Source organism: Panthera pardus, unplaced genomic scaffold (genome assembly GCF_024362965.1).
Source record: "Panthera pardus isolate Hobbes unplaced genomic scaffold, ASM2436296v1 HiC_scaffold_6, whole genome shotgun sequence".
Taxonomy (NCBI): domain Eukaryota; kingdom Metazoa; phylum Chordata; class Mammalia; order Carnivora; family Felidae; genus Panthera; species Panthera pardus.
Window position 1 is genome coordinate 129,640,165 of NW_026526991.1, and position 26,730 is coordinate 129,666,894.

General features: G+C 46.1%; 1 protein-coding gene across 4 annotated transcripts in view; it reads right to left on the reverse strand.

Annotated features, from left to right (window-relative positions):
* Positions 1 to 26,730, reverse strand: part of CAMK1D (calcium/calmodulin dependent protein kinase ID) — a 431,007-nt gene that overhangs the window by 263,178 nt on the left and 141,099 nt on the right. For all 4 annotated transcript variants that reach the window (XM_053894728.1, XM_019460777.2, XM_019460776.2 and 1 more), the window contains exon 2: positions 5,408 to 5,539. In XM_053894728.1, the coding sequence (XP_053750703.1) occupies positions 5,408 to 5,539 (132 nt within the window). The remainder of the gene's footprint in view (positions 1 to 5,407; positions 5,540 to 26,730) is intronic.

Genomic DNA, 26,730 nt, shown 5'->3' on the forward strand with positions numbered 1-26,730 from the left:
CAGAAGCCAGCCAGATTTAAATGAGTTAATCTACGGGGAAGCCTTTCTCTGAAGGCTATTACTTAATACAAAACCAGCTGTCCTCACCTTTTGGTGTTCAAGCCGCCTCCCTTCAAGTTAGTCTGCACCGAGAGAAATGGGTCTGGTCTAAGAAAACCAGAGAATCAAGCTACGGCAAGGAGCATCCAAGCCTCTGGAGCCCTGCTGTGGCCAGTTAAGTGTTGACTCACTCTCTCTCCAGAAGGCCCAGCCCCGCCATGCTTCCGGCAATCCACCCTGACCTTGGCCACAGGGGCTCCTAGGTTTTGGCATCTGCCACCTTTAGCAGCCCCCATCCCCTTCCCATACACACCTGTTGCTGAGTTGTGCTGACCTGACCAACTCCTACGCCAGCCTCTTCAGGCCAGGAACGGCCACTAACTGTCCCTCTTCCTTCTGCCACCCTTAAAGAGCCAGGCTCGCCTCTTGCACCCAGCCAGTGGCCAATAGCTGGGCTCCCCACTAATGGGATGGCAGGCTCATGTCAATTCCCCTGGCTTACAATGAAACCCGGCTCTTTGAAAGGGACCACAGTTGAGTGCCGTCCTAAAGTGAAACCTCTCGCCTCAAGGAAACTGTCTGGCAGGTTTGTGCGTGCACATCTTTCCACACTCCTGAACACAGAAGGGCGTTCCCATCCCCTGGGCAGGGAGACTAGGAGGCAAGGACCCTAAACAGCTCTTCTCAACACAGAGAAGTTGGTGTGTTTGAATCATGAGGTGGGAGCAGGGGAGGTACCCCACCATAACCTCCAACACACTCGGTCTAGGATGGAGCCTGGGCATCAGGATGTTCGGAAAAGCATCCCAGGTGATTTTAACCTGCACCCAGGGTAGAAGATCACTGATTTAGGGAGAAAACAATGGAGACGCTCAGCTAGGATTCTCCAATGCACCCAGATGGAGAATATCCAATTTCAAAGCGGGTCCTCCCCAGATCCCTCCCCTCAGCAAGACAATCTCTGCAGCTGCAGAGTATCCTTGGGAACAGCACGGTGAACTCTGGTGCCACACCTCATTCACACGGTGCCTCTAAACCAGGCTGAGCCTCGGTTCCCCCACCTATTAGGGATCTTCTAGATACATTTGTTTTGCTTCTCTTGTCTCCATTTTCCAGCTTCATGTTTCTCCTTCTCTCCTCATCTTGCATTTAAATGCACACTCCTATATATGCCTTTCTGCCTCTCCAAAAATGCACAGGGGGTTCTTGAAATTCGATTTGGGTAATGTCTGCCCTCGAAGTAAATAACACCATAAAAACTATAAGCTCTATAATCCAATCAGGGGATGGAACATTAAGAACGTGATATTCCATAAGGCATAAAACACTCCATTCCTGAGACTATAAAACCAACCATTCTGCTGGAGAAACTCATGCAGGATCATATAGACCCTGCCTCTTAAATGCCAGATGAGACCAGGAGTTCTCTGCTACACAGCAACGGTCTACTGTGATGTTAGTCATTTTTTATTCCTTTTGAGCCTGTTTTAATATCTATTTATCAAGTAGAAAATTCATTTTAGAACCACTTTCAGAGCAAGTATAAAGACATCCTTAAGGATAAATTAGCTACATTACTTTGATTCAATGAAATACATAAATCTCTCACCCTGCATAAGCACAGCCCATAAGAGCACAAGCCATCTCTCAAATGGGCCTGCTTAGATCAAAAATGGCACAGAAACACACAAATGACTAGGGTACAGAGCAGAAGCGGGCATAAAGTAGGTCTCCTTGGGACCCCATCTACAGTGATATAGCTGTAGAAAGTACCAAAAGATTTTTTGTTCTACGTCATTTCAGAAAACTTTAACATCCACCAAGCCCAGATCACAACCATGTTCCAGACTGGCTGGTCAACTGGCCATCCCAAGACCCTCAAACTCAGTGAGTCTAAATCAGAACTCACCACCTGCCCTCCAGTGCTTGCATTTCTTTTTTTTTTTAAAAATTTTTTTTTAATGTTTATTTTGTTTTTGAAAGAGAGACAGAGTGCAAGCAGGGGAGGGGCAGAGAGAGAGGGAGACACAGAATCCGAAGCAGGCTCCAGGTTCCCAGCTGTCAGCACAGAGCCTGACATGGGACTCAAACCCACCAGCCGTGAGATCATGATCCGAGCTGAAGTCCGATGCTTAACTCAATAAGCTACCCAGGCAACCTGCTTGCATTTCTGATCTCAGTTAAGGAGCTGCTATCCACCCCAGCTATCCAATCAGAAACGTGGTAGTTATCCTACAACCCTATCTCCTCTCAACCCTCTCTCCACGTCTTCCAAATCCCTATGTCCTGGAGATTCCATTCTGTGCACACCCGCATCTCTGTCTCTTGCATCCTGGCTCACAGCTCCTGTTTCAACGTGTTGCTTCCCAGACTCCTCTGACGACACTGCCCCGGTGCACTGAGGCCCCCCCAGCGTCCAATCTATCCAATGTTCCACCACAATAATCTTAATGAAACAATCCTGATCACGTTGTTCTTGCATTAAAACCCTTCAGTGGCTATTCCATCGACTATAGAATGATGTTCCAAGTCCAAAGCAGGGAATATGATCCCCTACAGTCCAACCTCTCCAACCCCATGTCCCCATGCCTCACCTTGAACCCTCTGCCCTGGTCAGATGAGCTACGTGCCGTTCCCAGCACACTAGCCTGCCTCCCGTCTGATGGGGTGGCTCCTCCTGGTCAGAATATCCCCCTGCCTCTCTGCACCACCCCAAAATATACTCATTGTGTGAACCCACCTCCTCCAGGAAACGTCTGCTCACACCCCACCCCGAAGGAAGCACCAGACAGCCCTAGCCTTAAGCCTCTGGCCAGTCTTCTCTCACGGTATCTACAACATGATCACACTTACTCAGTAACACAAGGAAGGCAGAAACTATCTCTTATCTCTTCAACCTCGGTGCCTAGCAGTGCCACCTGGTGCGTAGGACTTTAATAAATATTGGTTAAATGTGTGCATGTTTCAACGATCACATTCTAACGACTCCAGAACTATTTTCCTGACCGCTCGCATACTTTCAGTCTGGCTGCTTCTGATATGGAACTGCCTCTTATTTCACTTGCAAATCATCTGCGGAAGACCAAAACTACATCAGTACAGGAGATACGGAACCTTCTTATCCCTTGAGGAATCATTTCTCTGTTCTTTGTTCTTCAAAGAAGAATCACACTTCAAGGCCCTCCAACAGCTGGGAGTGAGAAACGATCGAAACGAATCCCTCCAAGTCCCTGCCCTCCCTGCTTCTCAATGCCCTCTCCCTAGAAGTGATTACTGACTCAGGCTCAGGGTTGAGACATTAATTAAAGTAGAATGATTGTGGTGTAAACCAAGACTGGCTCGTGATGTCTATATCTGTGGGTCCCTTGCCCGTGTAGATGCAGAATAACCCTGAGAATAAAAACTGACTTCCCTGGTTGTGTGGCTTCTAAGCCTATGAGGGAGTTACCTGAAAATAAAGGTGCCATTCTCAATTCAGCAGTGGCAGCCCCTGGGCCCCCGGTGGAGGCTCTGGAAGGCTCTGGGCCCACCCAGAATTCTACCTAACATGTCATATATTCGCGACGTGGCTGCAAATACCCTCTCCCCCAAGTGCTGATTTCATACTGGAAGATAAGCAATTTAAATAAATGTTTCATTAACATAGTGCTTTCCTGCTCGATGCTAATGTACTGAGAGTAATTTGTTTTCCCAAATTCTCTTCCATAGAATCGTTTCATGCAATCCTCCACAGGACAATCTGAAACTCTTTGGGTCCCTAATAGACAATCCAGAGAACCTGGAAACCAACCAAACAACCAAACAAATAAGCAAAAACCCTTACACTGAAAAGCTGTTGAGACCTATTTGTTCTGGAACACATGTCACACATGCTGCGGAACAGGACAGACCATCCTGACCACTTTGGTGGCCCTGGGTTCACACTGATGGCAACACAGCATCATTCAACAGACACTACTGGTCCCAGGGAGACAAGTGGGAGAGGTGGGTTACACAGGAAGAATGTGAGTATGTAAGATATTGTTTTGACACCCTATAAGGCGTGTTCCCATTCCGCTTTGCTTATCTGTACATGGATTCTTGCTGTGTGTGGATTCCAAACCCCAAAAATTTCAAGGATATTTCTAACATCCTTCATTAATAGAAGCTCTTAAAAACTTCATAGCGTAATGCTCAGATACACTCCAAACGTGCAAAAGCAGGTACCATATAAGGGTTTGTTCCCCCAAACCTGTGAGACTCGGGGCAGCAGCATGATCACAGTGATGAGGGCAGCTGGCTGGGCAGCAAAAGACACAGGCATCTGGGTGGATCCAGCCACAGTGTCTTGGCTTTGTATGTGCTACTATGCTAGAGGCAAGATTTTGGTTCTATTACACATGGGAGCAAAAATAAAACCCAATGAAGAGGTGAAGCACTTGAGCAGTGCACTCTGTGGGATGGGCTGGGGGCCATGCACTGTGTGTGTGTGGCAGGAAGCAGAAGACCCATTAAAGAGCGTGGAATAACCCTGGTGAATGGAGTTGGCTCTCCAGGCTCTGCCACAGAGGAGCCACAAGGTGTGGGACAAGTGACTCTACTCTGAGCTCCATCTCCTTCTTGTAAAAGGAAAGAAATGATAACAATACGAGCAGCAGGTGGCTACCCTGTGCTAAGCACTCACAACATAGCAGGTGCTGTTGAAAGCACTTTATAAACACTTGTTAGGCACCATCTCACCTACTCCCGAGGACCCCTGTGAGGGACAGATCATTAACTCCAGTTCATGGAGAAGGGCTCAGAGTTCAGGGACCAGCCCACGGTCGCCCAGCTAGGGTGTGTTCAAAACCAAGTCCACCTGACTGCTGTTCTTTGGAAAGAGTAGCTCCAATGACTGCCACAAAAGCTGTGAGATTATATATTATATATACATAATATATATAGTATTTAATTGAAATGCCTTGGATTGTGAGTAGCTTGTTCTGTGAGCGTTCCGCAAGACGAGCAAGCATTTCTAATAAATTGTAACTTGATAAACGAGCAATGTCTTGCAATACGAGTCGTATGTGACGCTGAACGTCACATGATCACGACTGAGCCAATGGTTCTTGAAATTCACTTTGGTGTACAAGGGCTTTGGGTTGCAAGCATATTTCTGGAACAAATTATACTCGCAAATCAGGATTTTACTGCATATGCAAAATGCTCTGAATGCAACATAAGAACATCAGTCATCGTTAACACAGCCCACCCCCTCCAGCGCTCGGATCACCCTCTTTGACCGCCGCTGAGCAACTAGCTCCTGGCTGCATATCCTTCCCCTGGATTGGGACCCAACAATCCAAAGGTGGCTGGAGAAGGAGGCAGTGCCCCCACCCGGGTTACTTACTTTCTCAGAACTGCTATCTCGTTCTCTATGCTGCTTTCCTTGCCTTTCAGCGCCTTCTTCGGGATGCACTTCACCGCAAAGAGCCTGCCACTCGCCTTCTCTTCGGCTAAGACCACTTCAGAAAACGCCCCGCTGTGAACAAAGAGGGAGAAAAGGAAGCGGCTTAGACACAGGAGTTGTGGCTCCTCCAATCTCACTACCAAGGTCTAAGGAATAATAACAACAATCGTCCGCATTACTGTTACTTTTTTTAGCGAGCATAGCTCCCTACTGGACTTCTTGATGCAAACAAGTACCTTCGTGCAGTGGGACATGTGGATGTCCACGTGGGTTTGGCCACCGCCCGGTGCCACCTGCCACCCCACAGAACACTGCAGCAGTGGCCTTTGAGTGAACAGGGATGCTCCCGGAATGGCTCCTGTGGAGAAAGAGCATGCCCATCCCCTTGCCAGCCCCCACACCCAAGTAAATGACAAAGTAGTGCCAAAATTTCTAGCTTCCTCACAGGTCCTTCCATCCCAAGAAAATTTCAGAGCACGCTGCAAACATTAATTAATTCTTAGAGACAGGTAAGGATATAATTGAAGCATGAGCTGGTGCAACGCATGGTATTGACATGGGGTTAATTAATTGGCAAAAACACACAAGTTTTCAATAAGCGGCTTATTTTTTTTTAAACAAACAAACAAAAGCACACACGATGCCCCGAGGGGGGGGAGACTTTTCTGCCTGAAAATGTAAACTGAACTCTGCAAAGGCAGAGCAGCAAAGGACATTCGGGGTTGGAGAGCTCATTTCTCCGAGGAGGCTCTGTGGTCATCGAGCCTCAGAGCCAGCACCTCAGTGGCCACCATGTCACCCACCCTAGGTACCATACTCGGGCTGGGGGGCAGAACTTCCCTAAGGGCTCAAACAGGAATAGGTTCATCCATTACCCACTCGAGGCCTCAGTAACTTGGGCCCTGTGCACACGGGCCATGGAGAAACCATTGTCCACTGAGTCACTCTCTGTCTCTAGACTTGTCAAGGACCAACTCTTTTTCCTTCAGAGGGACACTACACATGGCTTCTACACAGTTATAATTAGAGACAAATGCTCCTACATCAAAAGAAACCACTAGAAGGACCAATATCAACCCAATACCAGAGCCTGAGGGTCTGTTCTTCAGTCAACATCAAAGAGATGCTTAAGCAAGAATTTCAGACTTTCCCTCTGCTTACCCATCTGACAGGGACACACATCCATCCACAGACCAAAGGAAATACAAATATATAGTTTTAAAGTCCCTTCTGGGGAGAAGAATTCACTCTACTTAGCACAGTAAATTGTGAGTCTTCAGACAGTGTTCCTTCTGGAACATAAACTTGAGATAAATATATATCTATAGAATTATATAAACCCAAGAGGGAGAGGTTGGGGGTTCTACCAAAGAACCAAAGGAAAAATGTCAGAACCAAGATCTTCTGCCCAAATCCACACATCGAGTAGGATTTTCCCTCACAGCACCACATGCCTCGCATTGACAGAAACCTTCCAGAATCAACTAGAACTACGACTATGAAATAGAAACACAAAAAACCCACAACAGATTGATCACAGAGTGATTAATGGAATCAGATGTTCCCAGCGGCGCTTGGTCACTGCCAACGGATTCCGCCTACGGAAACCAATTCTTGGCAACTTTAGGGGATCCCCCGAACCCGGCTGTCTCTTCTCTTCACCTCTGTCTCGGGGACAGACTGACACGGATTCACCGCACAACAAGGGTTCTCAGGTGGAAGGAACCATGCACAATCATGTATATGGTCCCTTCTGCTATCCTCCAGGAGGTGGAACAAGGACGATGTTAGAGATAAGAAGAATCAGTGAGGGAAGACGAGGAGTCTGGCAAAATGGGTGACTTTCTACTGGGGAGTCCATGCATTTGTTTTCAGCTTCCCTATTTGCCACTTAGGTCCCTGATGCTGATGACACCACAGTGGTTCCTCTCCTGAGTTTGTTGAACTTACCAGGTCCATTTTCCACAAGGCAGAGAAGCCCTTTAGCAGCAGTGACCACTGCCAGACCTGTTAGACTTCCCCGCTGCCCCCTGCCCCACTCTGCACCCACCACACTCTCTCCTCTTCAGAATCTGCACCAAGAGTAACAGACTATGCCCAACACAGAGGAGGGATTCGGCTTGGGTAGCTATCAAGCGCTCAGAAGAGTAAGCACCTCCTTATTCCACGGACAGTTCTCTCCCTGGAAAACAGAGTGGGAAGTGAGGTTTCTGTGTGAATTGACCCCTGGGGCCATGACAGAAGAGGGAGGGGACTAGGTCCTCCATCAGAGCCAGTACTGGTGGGCTACTGAAAGACACTGAGGTCGGGGCGCCTGGGTGGCGCAGTCGGTTAAGCGTCCGACTTCAGCCAGGTCACGATCTCACGGTCCGTGAGTTCGAGCCCCGCGTCAGGCTCTGGGCTGATGGCTCAGAGCCTGGAGCCTGTTTCCGATTCTGTGTCTCCCTCTCTCTCTGTCCCTCCCCCGTTCATGCTCTGTCTCTCTCTGTCCCACAAATAAATAAATAAAAAAAAAAAACGTTGAAAAAAAAAAAAAAAGAAAGACACTGAGGTCAAGGTGAGGCACTAGCACTCCTGGATCGAGGGCTCTCTGCCTTCGTCCCTGACTTCAGGAGGGATGGACTATCTGTGACCCTGAGTGAGAGCAGGACAGTCGGACATAGATATGTAAGGGGCTTCACAGGCTAAGCAGCTGGGGCTTGACCACAAGTCACCTGTGAAAGGGGACAAGGCAGGCCCCTGATGGCCAAGGATGCCCCCAAGACTCCAGACATCTCCATCAACAGTAGAATCACAAAGCCAAGGTTACGGTCCTATTCTCTCAGGCTGAAATGCAGTCTGCAATCCCATTTCTGGGCATGCTACCAAAAGAATCAATAGCAGGGACTCAGATATTTGTACACCCATGTTCATTGCCACATTATTCACAACAGCCGAAGGGTGGAAATGACCCAGATATGCATCAGTGGATGAATGGATAAACAAAATGTGATCTGTCCGTGCAGTGGACTATTATTCAGCCACAAAAAAAGAATGGAATTCTGACACCTGCTACAACATGGATGAGCTTTGAAGACATTATACTAAACGAAATAGGCCAGAATCTAAAGGACAAGCATCATATGATTCCACTTACACAAAGTACCTAGGCTAGTCAAATTCATACCCAGAAAGTGGAACGGCAGTTGCCAGATTTGGGGAAGCAGAGAATGGGGAGTCAGTGTTTAATGGGGACAAAGTTTCCATTTGGGAAGACAAAAGATGTCTGGAGATGGATGGTGGTGATGGTTACATAACAGTGTGAATTGTCTTAATGCCACCGAACTTCACACTTAAAAATGGCTAATGTGATACATTTCATGTTATGTTTCACCACAAGAAAAAATAAAAAGTCTGCCCAGTTCTACTCAATGGCATTACCTGGGGATGGATGCACTGAAAAAACATGATAAATCTTTTCTCTCATTACCTCCTCAAGGAGAAAGAAATGAGTAACTACGGGTGTTGGGTACCATGTGACACAAAGCGCTTTGGCGCCTGTCAACTAATCCAATTCTTACAGCATCCCAAAAAGTGTACAGGGAGTTAGTTACCTGTACCTCTCTGAGGTGCTTTTCCATACACTCTGCCGGGCCATTGTGTGCTGCTGGCAGAAGGAGCCTGCCTCTCAGGCAGGGAGGATGACAGCCACGGAGGGTCACCCTGCCTCAGCATGAGCTGCCATGCTTCCCTGAGCGTGCAAATCCCCACCTCACTTCCTCATTTAGCCCAACAATGCGCATTTACCTCCTTCCACAGACAAAGCTCTCCGGTCTTCCTAGGGGATATATGATTAGCATACATTGTTACTGTTCTTGCAATAAATAGAAATCACTTGAAGACACTTACCCCCTTGCAGGAAAGCTAATTAAAAACACCAGAAGCAGAAACACATGAATGAAGAGTCTGGGCACTTGCAATGTAATTACATAACAAAGTAATGTGTGTGTCTGGGCTAGGGTGGGGGTTGGGGGGGGGGCGAGGAGAGAAAAGGGAGGCAGGCTGGGAGGGGGCCCGTGGCAGGAAGGAAGTCAGCAAGAAAAATGATCTGAGTCCATAAAGGCTTCAGGCAACCCAATGAAATAAATTCCTAGGAACACAAGCAGGGACAGAGAGTTACAGAGTTTTAAAAATCCAGAGAGGTCAGAGGAGGCTGTACTCCATCAGCTGTGAAATACAAGCACAGCACATTTAAAACTGAACGCTGGTTGGGGCCCCTGGGTGGCTCAGTCGGTTGAGCTTCCGACTTCGGCTCAGGTCATGATCTCGTGGTCGACGAGTTCAAGCCCAGCGTCCAACTCTGTGCTGATGGCTGGGAGCCTGGAGCCTGCTTCAGATTCTGTGTCTCCTTCTCTCTCTGCCCCTCCCCCCCACTCATACTCTGTCTTCCTCTCTCTCTCAAAAATAAATAAACATTCAAAGCAAATTTTTTTTTTAACTGAACAGTAGAGACTTCCAGCCAGACTGAGCACACCTGCATCTTGAAATGGCAGTCTGTGCGGTGGCCTGCTCCTGCCTGGCACCCAGGACCCCATGCTCTCTGCAGTCTGCCTCCCCAACCCCCAACCCCCACCGCCTGCCTGGGATCAGGTGGTCTGGGCCCCCTGAGGAGGGAGGGGTCTCCCAATAGCTCAGTCCAATGCTTCTTCTTGCTGTTCATCCTAGCAGTTTCCTGTGTGGCCTCCTTCCTAAAATTCGCTTCTGGGTTCTACAACACAGTTCTTCCCTCCTCCTCCTCTTCCTCTTCATCCTCCTATCAAAGGTTAGTGCACCCCCAGGCTGCATCTCCAATCTCCCTTCATCCTACTCCATCCCTTCCCCCTGGAAAATCTGTTATTTCCAGTTTCCACCACCTGTCTCCACATGGCCCCCTAACCTTTATCTAAATTTTAATCTCACTCATGTGCAAATCTCATCTTTCCAGCTGCCTACCAGAGCTTTCTAGCTCAACCTCCCAACCAGCCTCTCGAGAGCAGCGTCACCAAAATTACAGAACAGTATCTTCATCCCAAAACTTCTTCCTGGGTGCTGTCTCTCATTTCTACCAATGAGATACAAATGAATGTCTGCATTTCAACAATGCAGCCAAGAAACCTGTTTCTCTCGTCCATCTCTCGTTCAAGATCCCTGTCTGTTCTTCTATCCCTGCACCACTGCCCGGGTTCCAGTTCGGGTTATTTCACTCTGGACTACTTCCAGGACCCTCTCCTGGCCCCTCTGCCCCCAGCTGCTTTCTCCAACCTGCTACTGGCATTACTTTTCTAAAGCAAAGATTATGTTGCTGCCCTACCTAAAACTCTGAGGTTTTGTGTCTAGAAGGTAAAGTTTCACCTCCTCTGCAAGTTATCAATGGCGCTCAAAGTTCTTCTCAACTTGACCCCAGCTTTGCGGGCTCATCTACTCTAGAGCCACCTTCGCCAACACAAACACACCCCACTATACACACATCACCCCTACTCCCACACCACATCAGTCAACTGGCAGCTTCCCAAACACTCCCATGCCCTTTCAGACCACTGACCTTGCTTCAAGTCCTGCCCACTTCTCCACTTCCTCGGACATCATTCCTTTTTCTTTCTGCTTGGCGAAATTCCACGTATGTTTTAAAGGACCCAGCTCGTATATTTCCCTCTCTTGGTAGGCTTTCTCAGTTGCCTCCCCACCCGAAGGCCCACATTCTGAGACTTGTACATTTGGCTTACACCTGCATTATCCCACTTACACATTCCACTGGGGCCTTTATGTACTTTCCCACGTGACAGCAGGTGTCCTAAGCCACGCTTTCCTGGGTCTCCATCCCTAGCAATACCAGCACCAAACTGGATGATCAGTTTGGATGATCTGAGCCTCTAGTCTGTGTCCCCATCTAGCTTTCTACATTTCCCCTGTGCCATAGACACCCAAGATAAATGATACACTCTACTGACCTTCCTCTCCGTGTTGAGGGAAATAATACAGTCCCTTTCCTCCTTCATAACGCATTCCTCCACATTTGTATGCAAGTCTATGCAGAAAGAACCTCAAAGCTTTCTCTCAAAGCATAAAAATTCTTTGAGACTTCCCCGATACATTTTAAAGCCCCAATGTTTATATAAAGCAGCACTATCAACAATAAGCCAAATTATGGAAAGAGCCCAAATGCCCAACGACTGATGAATGGATTAAGAAGATGTGGTACACACACACACACACACACACGCACACGCACACGCACACACACACACACACACAATGGAGTATTACTCGGTAATGAAAAAGAATGAAATCTCGTCATATGCAACAATGTGGATGGAACTGGAGGGTATTATGCTAAGTGACATAAGTCAGTCAGAGACAGACAAGATATCATATGATTTCACTCTCATATGTGGAATTTAAAAAACACAACAGATGAACACAGGGGAAGGGAAGGAAAAGTAAGATAAAAACAGAGAGGCAGGCAAACCATGAGAGACTCTTAAACCCAGAGAACAAACTGAGGGTTGCTGGAGGGGAGGCGGGTGGGGGGATGGGCTAAGTGGGCGAGGGGCATTGAGGAGGGCACTTGTTGGGATGAGCCCTGGGTGTCATATGTAAGGGATGAACCACTGGGTTCTACTCCTGAAGCCAAGACTACACTGTAGGCTAAATAACTTGAGAATAAATTAATACTAAAAAAAGTGCGCACTTGTGTGCCAGAGTGCTTCAGTAATATTCTACAGTTGCAGAATCCCAAGATCACTCTCTGTCCTGTTTAAAATATAAAATCAGTGACATCGTGAGATGATATTTCTCCCCATAAACCTTCATCCTGGTTAAATAAGTCAAATTTGGGAGGAAAGCGTAGAGGGCAGATTTTTTAGATGTTTGAAAGGACTTTAGAAAATGCATGTTCATGGGAGAAATAAAAATCCCAGTGTTTTAAAAACTGCATTTTTCAAGATGTCACAACATACTTATTTGATTTTTAAAGAACGCTAACATTCCATTTTTGAAAAACATACCAAGTCTCCATCTAAATTAAATCTCCGTGACCAATTACTGAAAAGGTCAAACAAAAAATTATTCTTGAAACGCTAAATATTTTCAGCTCCTGAAGATAAGCTGTACAAATTACAAAAGTTGAAACCTTCCCCTTTTTCTTCTACATTTCAAAGAAAATCAAATCTCATCACCTGGAGGCAGCTCGCTCTGATTGCAAGCCAGGCACCCAGGAGGAAGTAAACAATGTTTTGCGAGCTGAATTTCCAAGACTTGAGGAAATGTCACATTTTCTATATTGACTAAAGAATCCTAAACAACTACTTTTGCTTTTAACTTCATAAATGATGGCTTTGAAAAGGGCCGTTTCTTTTTGCTTTACCTAGTCAGCTGTGAGAAGGAACTCCACCGTGGTAAGGGTGGGCCATCCAGGACTTAGACTGTGTCTGCTATAAAGCCCTCCCCGCCCCTCCCCTGGGCTCTGGGAATTCCTTCATTCCCGAGTGGCCTGAAAATGCAGCATTTAATGGTTTTGTGAACTACCTGCCTGTTGTTAAAAAGAAATTCCTAGAGCCACTCGGGAAGCCATACCTTACCTCCAGATCTGCTGCTATATACCGTCTCATCCCTGGTTTCAGCTCCGCAGTTTCATTTACCCACAGTCAGTCAAGTACTGGAATCACATGAGTCCCCTCCTGCCAATATGTAGCCTCATGCTCTGTCACAGTGTTCACCTCGCTTCATCTCATCAGATAGGCGTTTAATCATCTCACGTCCTCACAAGAAGGATGAGTACAGCACAAAAAGACATTTTCAGAGAAACTATACCCATGCAACTCTTATTACGGCATATTGTTAAAATTGCTCTATTTGATTGTTACTGTTAACCAATCTCTTACCATGCCTACGTTATTAATTACACTTCATTGTAAGCATGCATGTATAAGAAAAAACATACTATATGTAGTGTTCAGTGCTATCTGCAATTTCAGGCATCCACTGAGGGGGGGGCAGGGGCAGGGCACAGATGAGGGGGACCAGAACTCAGAGCTCAGCCATGCCCAGAGCTACGCTGGCTAACCCACCTACTCACTACCAGTTATTAACCATAAAAGCAAAAACAAGATTCGATGAATTCTGCTTTCCAAATTTTAAAAAAATGTTTATTTATTTTTGAAAGAGAGAGAGAGAGAGAGACAGACAGACAGAGCACAAGCGGGGGAGGGGCAGAGAGAGAGAGAGAGACACAGAATCCCAAGCAGGCTCCAGGCTCTGAGCCATCAGCACAAAGCCCGACCCGGGGTTTGAACTCATGAACTGCAGGATCATGACCTGAGCCCAAGCTGGACACTAAAACAACTGAGCCACCCAGGCACCACCTGCTTTCCCAATTTCTAGTGATCTTTACCATGAAGTTGTTAAGAACAAATATCAGAGAGTATTTAGAAAGGGTAGTGCATGTGCTGACTGCTTTAAGTGCATATATTTTAAAACCAAATTATTTTCTCATACAACAGCAATTTAATCACAAAACAGACATTTAGCCTCCAACAACCTACAGCAACTTGCACACTGTAGATGTTCTACCAACGTCCAGCCAACTGAACTGGTGATACCTTAAAAAGACAAATGCCCCTGGGGCGCCTGGGTGGCTCAGTTGGTTAAGTATCCGACTTCGACTCAGGTCACGATCTCACGGTCCGTGAGTTCGAGCCCCACATCAGGCTCTGTGCTGACGGCTTGGAGCCTGGAGCCTGCTTCGGATTCTGTGTCTCCCTCTCTCTCTGCCCCTCCCCCACTCGAGCTCTGTCTATCTCTGTCTCTCAAAAATAATAAACAAAAATGTTGAAGAATTTTTAAATATTAAATGACACATGCCTCTGATTTTCCACAAGAATCAGGAATTCCAGAGCTGTCGTTCTGGTTCACGATAGCTCACTAAACCAATCGCTCAGTAAAATTATATCCATCCCAAATTAGACCAAGAAATAATCAGATGGCACTGAAACGATCTGCCCTATTCGCTTAGAGTCAGCTATTATTGGATCATTGCCTTCTTGTTCTTTTTAGTCATTCAACATACAAATCAGATTGACTGTATTATTAACTGTATTAACACCGTTGCCGCTAGCCCATTACCATTCCTGTGCCCTGTGACTGGGCAGACAGACGTTACCCCCAGGCCTCGGGCCATAAATTAAAATGTTCTTTTCCACTAAGCATACTATTTCCCCCAGTGTTAGGCCAGGACAATATTAAAGGCTGAAGGGAGGAAAAAATGGAAAAGAAACCACACAGTGAAAAATGATGGTGGTGACCCTTGGCTTCAGAGCATCAAAGAAATAGACAGATGTCTTTTAGACCTATTGTTCCAGACCAGAATCAACTCTTAAAGTAAGAAAACCTGTCTGCTAACTCTCACGATAATCTTACTGACCCCAGAGAACCCAAACAGATAAAAACAGTAGTGGGAGTCAGATGGTGTGAGCAACTCTCCAGGCAGAAATTAGACAATTTCAGAAGTGGCAGAAACTCTTTCCAGTTTGATCTCTGATCTACAATCTCCACTAATTCACACACCACTGATGACATTTTGTAGTGCTGATTCGGTCCGCTGACAAGCAAACAAAGCAAAAACACATTTTGTTTTCACACACAGGCTTCAAGAACACGTATGCGTATGAAAATTGGTATCCCACTTAGATAGGATGTCTGCTCATTAAAGTGTGCCTTCTAAGCTCCTGGGTGGCTCAGTCAGTTGAGCACCTGATTCTTGGTATCTGCTCAGGTCATGATCCTAGGGATTGAGCCCCGAGTCAGCCTTCACACTGAGTGTGGAGCCTGCTTAGGATTCTCTTTCCCCCCCTGGCCCCCCTCACCACTCACGCTCTCTCTCTCTCTCTCTAAGATAAAAAAATAAAATAATAATAATAAAGTGTGTCTTCTAAAACCTCTACTTAGCAATTACGTAGAAAGCCAGATGTTTGGGGCACCTGGGGAGCTCAGTCCCTTGAGTGTCCAACTTCTGCCTGGGTCATGATCTCACGGTGCATGAGTTCAAGCCCTGCGTGGGGCTCTGTGCTGACAGCACAGAGCCCGGAGCCTGCTTCGGATTCTGTGCCTCCCTCTCTCTCTGCCCCTCCCCCACTTGCACTCTGTCTCTCTCAAAAGTAAACATTAAAAAAAAAAGAAAACCATATGTTTATGTGAATGCTTAAACTAAACGTATCAAAATTCTACTTCTTAAAAAACTAGGCCCTTATGAATTGGTACCTGTGTCTCACCAACCAGTTCAAATTAGAGGCATATCCTTAACCTTAGTTAAGTTATGCATACAAATAGGGAGACTCCTGCTAAAAATAGCCCTTCTTTTTCACTCAAAAAAAAAAATCCCATTTTCCTCTTCCACTTGGTAAATCCCACAATGACTAGCAAATTCCCCTAATAGCTTTGAGAACCGTGACGAAACGTTCTTAAATATTCATACCACTGGCGTGATTTTTGCCCAGATCAATTCTCATTCTGACTACATCCCTGCATCTAAAACCACGGGCGCAGTTCGCGTTGTGACAATGCTCGTCACAGGGGAAGGCATCAAAATGCCAGCACAGTCACTGCGTGTCACCGCTCTGGTTCCTTGAGGTCTTTCGGCGGAGCTAAATCTTCATGCTGATTGCTTCACGGATCCCAATGCAGAAGACAAATACATTCCAAATGAATGCATGCTGCCTGCTTCCTTCAAGAACACAACTTTTTCGCCTTTACCTCTCTGACAGGGTCTCACATTTTATCTCTGCCCTTTTCCAGACGCTTGTGAAAGGTGGATGTGGAGCCTGACGACGCCAGTCATTTTTTCTTAGCTCACCAACAGGGAGCATTAAAGGAAGCCTGCTTTGGGGAGGCGGGGACAGGACAAAAGATTCAGTTCTTCTGGAATTACAAAGCCTCCTATAGCCACAGCCAAAAAACTACTAACACTGAAAGACACAGAAAGTGTCCGTGTGGGCCGTATATGCACTTGGGGCAAGGGTATGTTTCACTTGGATGATAAAGGTTGAAGGGGTTTTGGACAGCCCCCGCCCCCTCCCAAAATGTGCCCCTTTGGCATGTGGATTATTTTGAGCTAAAGCACTTGACACCTTGCAGGCTCAAGAGAAACTTCTGTCCCTCCCTTAACCACACGGCAAAATCTAAACTGGAGGCGTTTCCCAGAATAAGGATTATTAACAGAGACAAATTTTATCTGAGTGACCCATCTGTATGGCAGGGCAAACAACGGATTAGCAAACATCTCCTCTTGTCGCCCAGAGAAGTGCATTCTTTTCCTCTGAGGTCCAGACCCCTGCCCCCTTGTCCTTAGCTCAGAGAGACACAGACACCTCATTTTCCCTGTCTTTGCAATTCCCAGGTGTATCTGGATTCCCTGTATGTTTGCCTATTAACATTGCATTTTCTTGGTGCAAAGAATTTTTATTTTCCCTTGTTCGTTTGTCTCAGGTCAATTTGATTCTTAGTCCAGCGAGAAGGACCTTTGAGGGGACAGGAATTCTTGCTCCTCGACAAGGTAATGACTTGGAGGAAAGTGGCGCTCCCAGCGTATTGTCCACCTCTCTTTGTTAACTGTGCAGTCTCACAGGCGGTGCATCTCGTCGTGGTCTGCAGAGGTCTCCTGTGGGACAAAGCATCTCCGTGCCGAAGTGGCTCTTCAGGGTGGTCCTCGTCCTCACTCCCATCCCTTACGGTAAGGAAACCAAAACTAGAGGACACTCAAGTCCTCCTTCTCCGGTGACTGCTACAAAGATCCCATGTCCTCCTAACAGCAGACACATAGCTTTTATAGGGGCCAGTGGACAACATCATCAGATGGTGGGCAAAACCTTAACAGTGAAGCTGGGGTGGTTGCTTATGATAACCCCAGCTGGCCCACCATTACGTGGCCATTCCTACTCCCTGGGGCCCTCTGGAAAGCTCTGATTTTAAGTCCTTTTTTATGTTTATTTTAATTCTGGTTAAGGGCAGATGGATCCACAGGTAACTTGAGGGAAAGCCTTTTTTTTAATTTTTTTAAATGTTCATTTTTGAGAGAGAGACAGAGAGCACGTGAGCACGAGTGGGGGGGGAAGAGCAGAGAGAGAGGGAGACACAGAATCTGACACAGGCTCCAGGCTCTGAGCTGTCAGCACAGAGCCCGACCTGGGTCTCGAACTCACAAACCATGAGCTCATGACTTGAACCGAATCAGATACTCAACCGACTGAGTCACCCAAGTGCCCCAAAGGAACAGTCTTTTAAGTTCCATGCCAGCCAAACTCACATATCAATATCCTTTCTAATTAGTTTTTCAAGATCCCGCATTAAAAAAGAGTCCTTATTGGTATAGTAATTACTACATTAAAAGGACTTTTGGCTATATCTATGTAAGAAAAAAAAAAGTCTACCAGGGCCCTTGGGTGGCTTAGTCGGTTAAGCGGCTGACTTCAGCTCAGGTCATGATCTCACGGTTCATGAGTTCAAGCCCTTCATTGGGCTCTGTGCTGACACCTCAGAGCCTGGAGCCTGCTTCAGAGTCTGTTTCCATCTCTCTCTGCCCCTCCCCTGCTCACACTCTGTCTCTCCGTCAAAAATAAATTAAAAATAATTTTTTTAATTAAAAAAAAGTCTATCAATAATCTGATTTTTAAAAAAAATCAAAAGCTTGAGGAGTGCCTGACTGGCTCAGTCAGTGGAGCATGTGACATTTGATCTCAGGGTCATGAGTTCAAGCCCCACGTTTGGTAGAGATTACTTAAAAATAAAATCTTACAAAAAAAAAAAAAGTTTGAAATACCAAAACATTGGAAATATTCAAAATATCTATCTATAATAGGGACTGGTTAAGTAAATTAGAATCTAAAAATACAGTGGAGTACTACACAGCCATTTAAAATAATTAAGTAAATTTATGTGTGCTGATAAAGAATTATCCCCAAGATATACTGTTAGGTTAAAAAAAAAAAAAAAAAAAAGAAGGTACAAAGTGCCCACTGTGTTCCCATTTGCATAACACACACACAAAGACAGACAGACACACACACACACACACACACACACACAATCTCTGGAAAGAGACAAGAAACAAGTTACACTGTTGCCTCCAGCAAGAGGCCTAAGAATGAGGAGAGTTAGTTATTATCTATTTTACTATGTACATGCACTGTTTTTCCATTAAAAGTTACTTAATGGGGGCGCCTGGGTGGTTCAGTTGGTTAAGCATCTGACTTTGGCTCAGGTCATGAACTCGAGGTTGGTGACTTTGAGCCCCACGTCAGGCTCTGTGCTGACAGCTCAGAGCCTGGAGCCTGCTTCCGATTCTGTGTCTCCCTCTCTCTCTGCCCTTCCCCTGCTTGTACTCTGTCTCTCTCTCTCTCTCAAAAATAAATGAAACATTAAAAAAAATGTAAAGAGTTATTTAATGAACTAGAGAAAATTTTCGAAAGCGACGGTGAGGACAATCGATAATCGTCTATGCAAAATGACTATCCAGCTAATGAAAGCCTCTAACTAGGTCCATCTAGCTACACCTACTATGAAATGTCAGTAACAACCCCATTAGACAGTGAAGTTTTAACCCTTTGCGATGTCTGGATATCTAAATAGGGAAAAACACCTGGTACGAATCGGCCTCATGTACCTGGTTCCCAATTAGCCCAGATACCTTCACCAATGAAGATATTCAATAGCTTTTTCACAAGAAAAAGGGGGAGGTGGGTCAAGGGACTTTTCTTCATAGAGATCACTGATACATAACATCAGGGAACTCACTTGTAGGGAAGGGGGAAGCTGACATGGGCCCTGAAGGACGAGTATGTTTCAACAGGTAAAAACATGAGGGGAGAAGAAAGGAAGGCAAGAAAGGCAGGTTGACAGAACAGAAGCAGAACATAGCCCAGAGCCAGGCCCTCAACAGGGCAGATGTTAAACACACGGGGGCACTGTGGGAAGAGAGAAATGTTTTGTGTATGTGTGCAGAGCACATCGCGAAAAAACAAACTTTATGTATGTGTGTGTAAAACTACAAAACGCACCACTGATGCTCACAGCACCTAGAATAATGGCCCCCTAGGGCTAGCCACACCCTGATCCCTGGGGTCTGTGAATGTTAGCTTATGTGGCAAAAGGGACTTTGCAGCTGTGATTAGATTAAGGGTCTCAAAATGGGGCTGTTGTGCTGGATAACCCTGGTGGCTCAGTGTAATGGCAAGGGTCCTTACAAGAGGCGGGCAGGAGGACAGAATCGGACGAGATGGTGTGCTGGAAACAGTGGTCAGAGAGATGTTGTCGCAGAAGGGGACGAGAGCTAAGGCATGCCAGCAACTTCTAGAAGCTTCAAAAAAGCTAAGAATGGGTTCTCTTTAGATGCCCTAGAAGGGACAGAGTCCTGACAACATCTTGATTTTGCCTCTAAGGCCCACTGGAGGACTTCAGACTGGAACGGGAAGACAAAACTGTGAAGTCTTAGTCCACCAAAATCTGTGGCAATTTGTTACAGCAGCAATAAGAATCCAATACAAATACAAGTCTATATTAATAGTATTCATCTCTATTTTACAGATGAGGAAACTGACCTCATCAAGGTTCAACAACTCGTCCAAATCTCAAAGACGAGGACTCAAACCCAAGTGTGAAGGCTGGATGGAGTGCTGTCACGGGACAGGTAGCTGGAGACACATTATGGACATTGCAGAGATCAGAGGGAAGAGTGTCAGTGCCGCAGGCAGTAACAAGGCATGAGGTTTTGAACAAAAGAGGGAAAGGAACAGAGCTGACTAAAATATGGTATTCTCGGTCTGATCAAACATGTCATAGGCAACTGTGTTCTTTTACATCAGTTTGAACAGAAACAGAGAAGTGTCCTCCCCGACAAAGGGATATGGCTTGGCCATGTAAGAAATCCATTTATGGCAGACATACTCATGCTTATGCTACAGATGCCTTCTACATTTGCAACTTGAAAATTACCTTCCCTTTCTTTTTACCTTAGTAAGTGATAAGTCCATAATTGGCTGAATCTCCCTACACTAACCAATGAAATGCCCTGTACATCTTTTCATAACTGAGCTGTACTGTTTACAGATGGTTCCATAAACAAAGTGGTAAAGAGAACTTGGTCAAGATGCAAGACTAAAGCCTTATTAGCTTATTTCTAAAAGCATATGCCGATAATTTTCCAATTCTATCAATAACCCTGCATGATAACATTATGCCTACTTGATAGCTGAGAAAACTTCAGTTCAAAGAGGTTAAAAATTTTACGAATGAGGTAACAAGTGATGTTCTAACGCTGGGCTGTTGCCAGAATCATGCTTTTTCATTTTTAGCCAATGCCATCTCTTCAGGTATAGTTAATTTCATAATTGAGAAAAGGTAACAAGATTGCAAAGGGTGTAGAGATTTTTTTGCTATATTTTGCCCCCAAAAAAGAATGTCCAAATTCCTACGCACACTAAATCAATAGCAATCTGGGCTCTGATGGGAAAATTCACTGAAATTTTCTTAGCCAGACAACCCTCTGGCTAATAACTTTGGCTTCTTTCTAAGGTTCTGACAATGTTTGCCCATTTCAATCCCAAGGACTGAAGACCGAAGGTTCTCTTGCCTCCAACTTCCAGGTGCCCACACTCTCTGTTAAAGGACACTGGAAGAATTTTCAGTTTGAACTTTCTGTTCGTGTTCTGAGTCTACTCTTCAGTGTTTTAAAACTGGACCCCCTCTTTATTGCCTTTCTATGTTAAAATTCTACATGATAATTTGTATTCTTTTCAAAAGTACCAAAACACAATAGACTCAAGATTGACCCTTGTATTTCCTCACCTGCTAATTCCTCTTTCTAAACTGCCCACACGTCTCATTATCCATTTCCTGATTAATAGAGTGAACTTCATCTTCAAGCACAAGTGACAAGTTCTGCCATTTCCTAAAACATGATCACATTAACACTGTCCCAGCTGAAAGAAAAGTGCATACATCCCTAGCCATTTGTGCCTTGGTACCCAGCTTTATTCACCAATCACACACAACACAAACTACCAAGCAATTTGTGGGGAGGTGCTGATGACGACGTTACTTCTGGATGAAAATGAGAATAAGTCTGCCTAGTGGCTACCCACAAAACCCAAAGGTCATCCCCTGAGATACCACTGCACACAAAACGGAGGCCAGAAGCACGAGGATACTGTCCTTTGAGCTTTTCTCAATGACTCAGCCATGGAAGTGATGACCCATCGCAGAGACGATGGGCATGAATGGAAGGTCTGCTCTACCTCTGCCAGCCCTGGCCATTCTCAGATGATAGGAACGGCGTGCCCTGAATGCTCTGATCCCTGCAGACGCCATCAGCCCTGGCCCCAGGCTGCTTGGCTGCTTCCGTCGAGGCAGAGAAACATGCTGTTGGCACATCACATCCATGTCTTTCCCCGTGCAAGGCAGAAGGCACCCATTACAAACTCCACGGCTCTGCTTCCTGGAAAGTGCACTACTGAGGGGGGTGCTGCTCTGAGGTGTGTGAGATTCCCCAGGGCAGGTGATTTGAGGGGTTCCAAAAGGCTTGCTTGCCCAGAAACATCTCCCCAAATTGGCCCATTGAAGAGCTGGAGACACTTCTTTGGGTCAGGGACGTATCTACAGACATCTCTGCTAAAGCCCAATGTGTCTCCTGGGAGCCACATGTGCACCTGCTCGGCATTAAGTCCTGACGACAGTGATTAAGGACCCATACTTCAGTCATTAGCTAGCTCTGGCCCTGGGAAGGTGGACCCCACCATCACAGAAACCTGAACTACAAGCTGGAGCTGACCGCTATAAGAGGCACGGTCACCTTGCACTGCTTCCCGCAGGTGGTGAGGCACAGTGGCAATGTCCCCTGACCCCGCTGCTGCTGCCTCAGCGAGCAGGTCGCACATCTGCGAGCTGGCAGGGGAGTAAACAGCACGGGCTGCCCAGTCTGCAAAGGACTAGTGAGCCCTGTGATACGCCAGGCCCTGGGGATACGGAGGCCAATGGAAGGCACATTCTGCCCCACGAAGCTCCCACGCCAGCCAGAGGGGGCCAGACCGTAAACAAAGACATGTGCCAGGTGTTGGTAAGAGCTAGAAACAAAGATAAAGTGGTGGGGGTGGGGGGGCAGGGGAGACAGAGTGTGCATTGATGGAGGGGGTGGCCGAGGTAGGCACTTTGCTGAGGACTGAGCGGCACAGGGAAGAGATCACGGGCAGATCTAGAAGACTTTTGCAGGCCAGGGAACCACGCATGAAGGGCCCACAGCTGTGTGAAGGAGGGACGAGGCAGGATCATGAGATCCACAAAGAGCGTTAGCACCCGTGGTTCACGGCAAGGGTTCGGTGGGGTCTGGGGTACCTGAAAGATCCTGAAAGATCTCCATTCCACTGATGGTGCGACACATCTTACTTCCATGTGAGAGCTTTAAAAAAAAGCACAAAGGCTCAAGGCGGGCACTGGCTTCACAGATGCTATCATTCTAGCTAATTTAACAATATTCTCATGCTCCCTAATAAAAAAGCAGAATTGATCATGATTTAGTCAAAGTTCCTCGAGACGGCGAGAAGGCCCTTCATTCTAGCCTGAGTGATGTCACACAGCTGCTTAAACTCACCCTGGTTTTGCCTCAGTTTGGCCACGTGCAAGGTGGAGACGGTGCCCCACCTTCTGCTTCAGGTAAGGGCCGCTAAGGTACACGCGGGGCCCGCCCTCGGACCCCCTGTGGGCACAGGCTCACACCCCAGGGGCTTGGCCGCCCACGCTCCTGGTGTGTGTCTTCTGGACTGCGCTGGCCGCGTGGAGAATAATAACGCTACTCTGCATGGAATCGCTAATCTGCTGGACGCCTAACAACTGGTCTGTACCTTTCTGGAACGGGCACTTCATCCTCATAACGGCTAAAGCCATTTCACATGCCCATCCACAAAGGAGGCTATGGAAATATATCCAAACCCCACACGCACACAAATAGAACACTAAAACGATTTAACTTTTTTTTTCTTTTGCCAAATACTTTGATGCTTCTGAAAAGTATGCTTAAAAATAGAAACTGGAACACCAATTGTTTTCACCATTAGATCAGATCTACCTCACCAGCAGCAGCAAAATGAACCCCTTTCTCTACGCACTGCTGCCTGCCTTTCTCCTCTAAGGAAAAAAAAAATCACCATGTCTCAACCCTCATAAATGGCAGGAGCTAAAGAGATCCTCTGTCGGTCTCCAGGATGCTCCAGTCCTGGCATCTTTCCTCAGGGTAAACACCAGGGACAATTACAATGATTTTGTTTCTTTACTTGGTTTTTAAACAAATGTACCAGCCCAGGTCTCCCAAGTGTGCACGGCTACCAGCTGGCCATCCCTCTCTCTCACTCTGTGAGCTTCACGGTACTTGAACAGAAAAGATCAAAGTATAAATTTTTAAACGGAAAAGATAAGGGGTGCCTGGGTGGCTCAGTTGGTTAAGCATCTGACTTCAGCTCAGGTCATGATGTCACAGTTCATGAGTTTAAGCCCCATATCGGCTCTGTGCTGACAGTTTGGAGCCTGGAGCCTGGAGCCTGGAGCCTGGAGCCTGCTTTGAATTCTGTGTCTCCTGTCTCTCTGCCCCTCCCCCACTCATGCTCTGTCTCTGTCTCAAAAAATAAACGTTAAATGGAAAAGATGAGAATATATGTCACATCCTTGTTCCTCAGCAGAGCATTGGATACTCAAGCAAATGATATGTAGTCAATGATAATTCGTAAATGGTAAAGCCTTCGCCATGCTGTAATAACATACCTAGAAAATCTGGGTTCTCTAAAGATGCTGCTTAAATTTCCAAGTAAAAGCTACAGTAAAAATGTTGGAAACATGTTAGGAGAAAAGAATTAAAAGGTATGCATCAGTTAATGTCCATGAGCAAGACACAAAACCCAAAAATCATGTTGGAAAAGAGAAAATGGTCAAGTCTTACAATTAAGAAATCAAGGCATAGTAAAAGTTAGCACAAAGTAAAAAGCGTAACAGGCTAGGGCCGGGGTGAAGGAATAATTGCAACCTGTACGACAAAAACTTAACACCCCAGTGACACCAAGGGCTGTCAAAGAGGCTGCCCCCCCCCCCCCCACACACCTCTAGGGAGCACTGATCACAGAAACCACGCCCAGTTGAGATGCTCTGGTCTTGCAATTCAGTGTGGGCAAGGATACAATCACGCAGTTCACAGAATGGCCAATGAACATATTAACTGCTGCCCGACCTTACTAGTAGTCCAGGAAATGAGAAATAAAACCTCAACAGGACAGCTTCCTTCCCATCAGGCTGGAAAAAGGTCACTTTACGGGCTGCCTGTCAATTGCCAAAACATTCTTGGAAACTAACCTGGCTGTACCTGTTAACTTTCATCTTAAGAAACCTACCCTATAGAAATAAAAACATTACATAAGGATGTATGTGTAAAAATGCTTACTGCAGCACTGTAAGTAGTGGAAAATAACAAAAGTACTGTGAATGTTCAGTAATGGGGGAATAGTGCATCCATGCCATGGAATATTATATGTCTAATGAAGAATTAGAGCTACGTGTATTTACCTAAAGGGGTGCAATATCCCAATTAATCTACAGGGATGTAAATATCCCAAATGACTAAAGTAAGCTATCCTACAGTCATCTAGTGGAATACTCTAGCAGTTAAATTAAATGATGAAATCTACGTGTATTAACATAACAATAGGTGAGAAGAAGCAGGTTACTAAGAGATATTGACAGTATAGATTCCATTTAGGTCCTCTACAAGACGCACACACATATACACCGATAATCATAAGGCCCTACAACTGCTGGAACATAAAGTACGGACATATGGAGAAAAAGTCTCAGGGCGCCTGGGTGGCTCAGTTGGCTCAGCTGGTTAAGCATCCAAGTTCAGGTCATGATCTCGAAGTTTGTGAGGTCAAGCCATGCGTTGGGCTCTGTGCTGACAGCTCAGAGCCTGGAGCCTGCTTCAGATTCTGTGTCTCCCTCTCTCTTTGCCCCTCCCTCGCGCACTCTCTCTCTCTCTCTCTGTCTCTCAGAAATAAATAAACCTTGAAAGTGTTTTTAAAAAGTCTCAAGACACATAATGCAAATGGATAGCAGCTTCAGGAACAGGTTGACCCTGGGAAGAAAGGGAATGGGGTGTGTCTCCATAACCGGATCCTGTGCCCAAGACATTTTTGAGGGAGAAATCAGAAGCAAATAAGGCAAAATGTTTATCAACATTTGCTTAATCTGAGGGGGGGTTACCCAGTAATCTGTTCATTTATTTTTCTGTACTTTGTGGGAAATATGAGTATTTCGTGATTTTTTAAAAACTTTAACCTGAGGCAGAATAGCCATCGGTGCCTTCACAAAACTGCAGAGCTGGGGGCATGCAAGCAGGGAGGCCCTGGGGCCCAGTTTCCTTGGTACAGGCTCAGTTTATGCATGGCAACACAGCACAGTAACTCACAGACCTGATGTTCATTCATGAGGCACATTCGCTGAACCTCAATGAGCCCGTCTCCTCCTCAGGACAATGGGGCAAAGTGAGACCACATACCTCATGGGGCTGTTATAAGGGTTAAATGGAAAGATGGAAATTGTACACTCACTCCTTAGGGTGATCAGGAAATACTAATTATTTTGATGAGGCGATAGGGCCTACAATGAAAATGTTCACAGAACATCATAAGAACACAGAGAAAAGAACAAAACGTGCCTGGCCAAAACTGAGCACTGGACTTTTGCAAAGCAAGGGCATATGAGTACCCTTTTAGGAGCAGAAATTTTCTAGAGTAAACTTTGATCTAGTAAAGAGAAGGCCCCGTCTAGGTTCAGAGCACATGACCAACAGGGTTAGGATGCAACCACAGAAGCCGGTGCCCCTTCCAATGGCCTCCACATGTTGGCCAAATAGTGTCAACTTTAACTATTTAACTCCTGGCCTCGTTATTTCTTTGAGCTGATTTCATCGAGGACTTCTTGGCCATTCTGATGAGATGTACACATCATATTAGTAGGGCACAGTGACCCACTAATGATGACAGAAGAAGAGAATAAAGTCCCCGCTTTCACATGGTTAGAGAACAAAAACCAAGACCCAAGAAACATTGGACAAATAGAAACAAGTCACTGTGGAATCTAGAGCGAAATGTGGCAGCATGGACAAGAAGCTGGAGAGTGGGGAACATGGTAAAGACTAGCATCGCCACACAGACCCAGGAAGGAGGAGG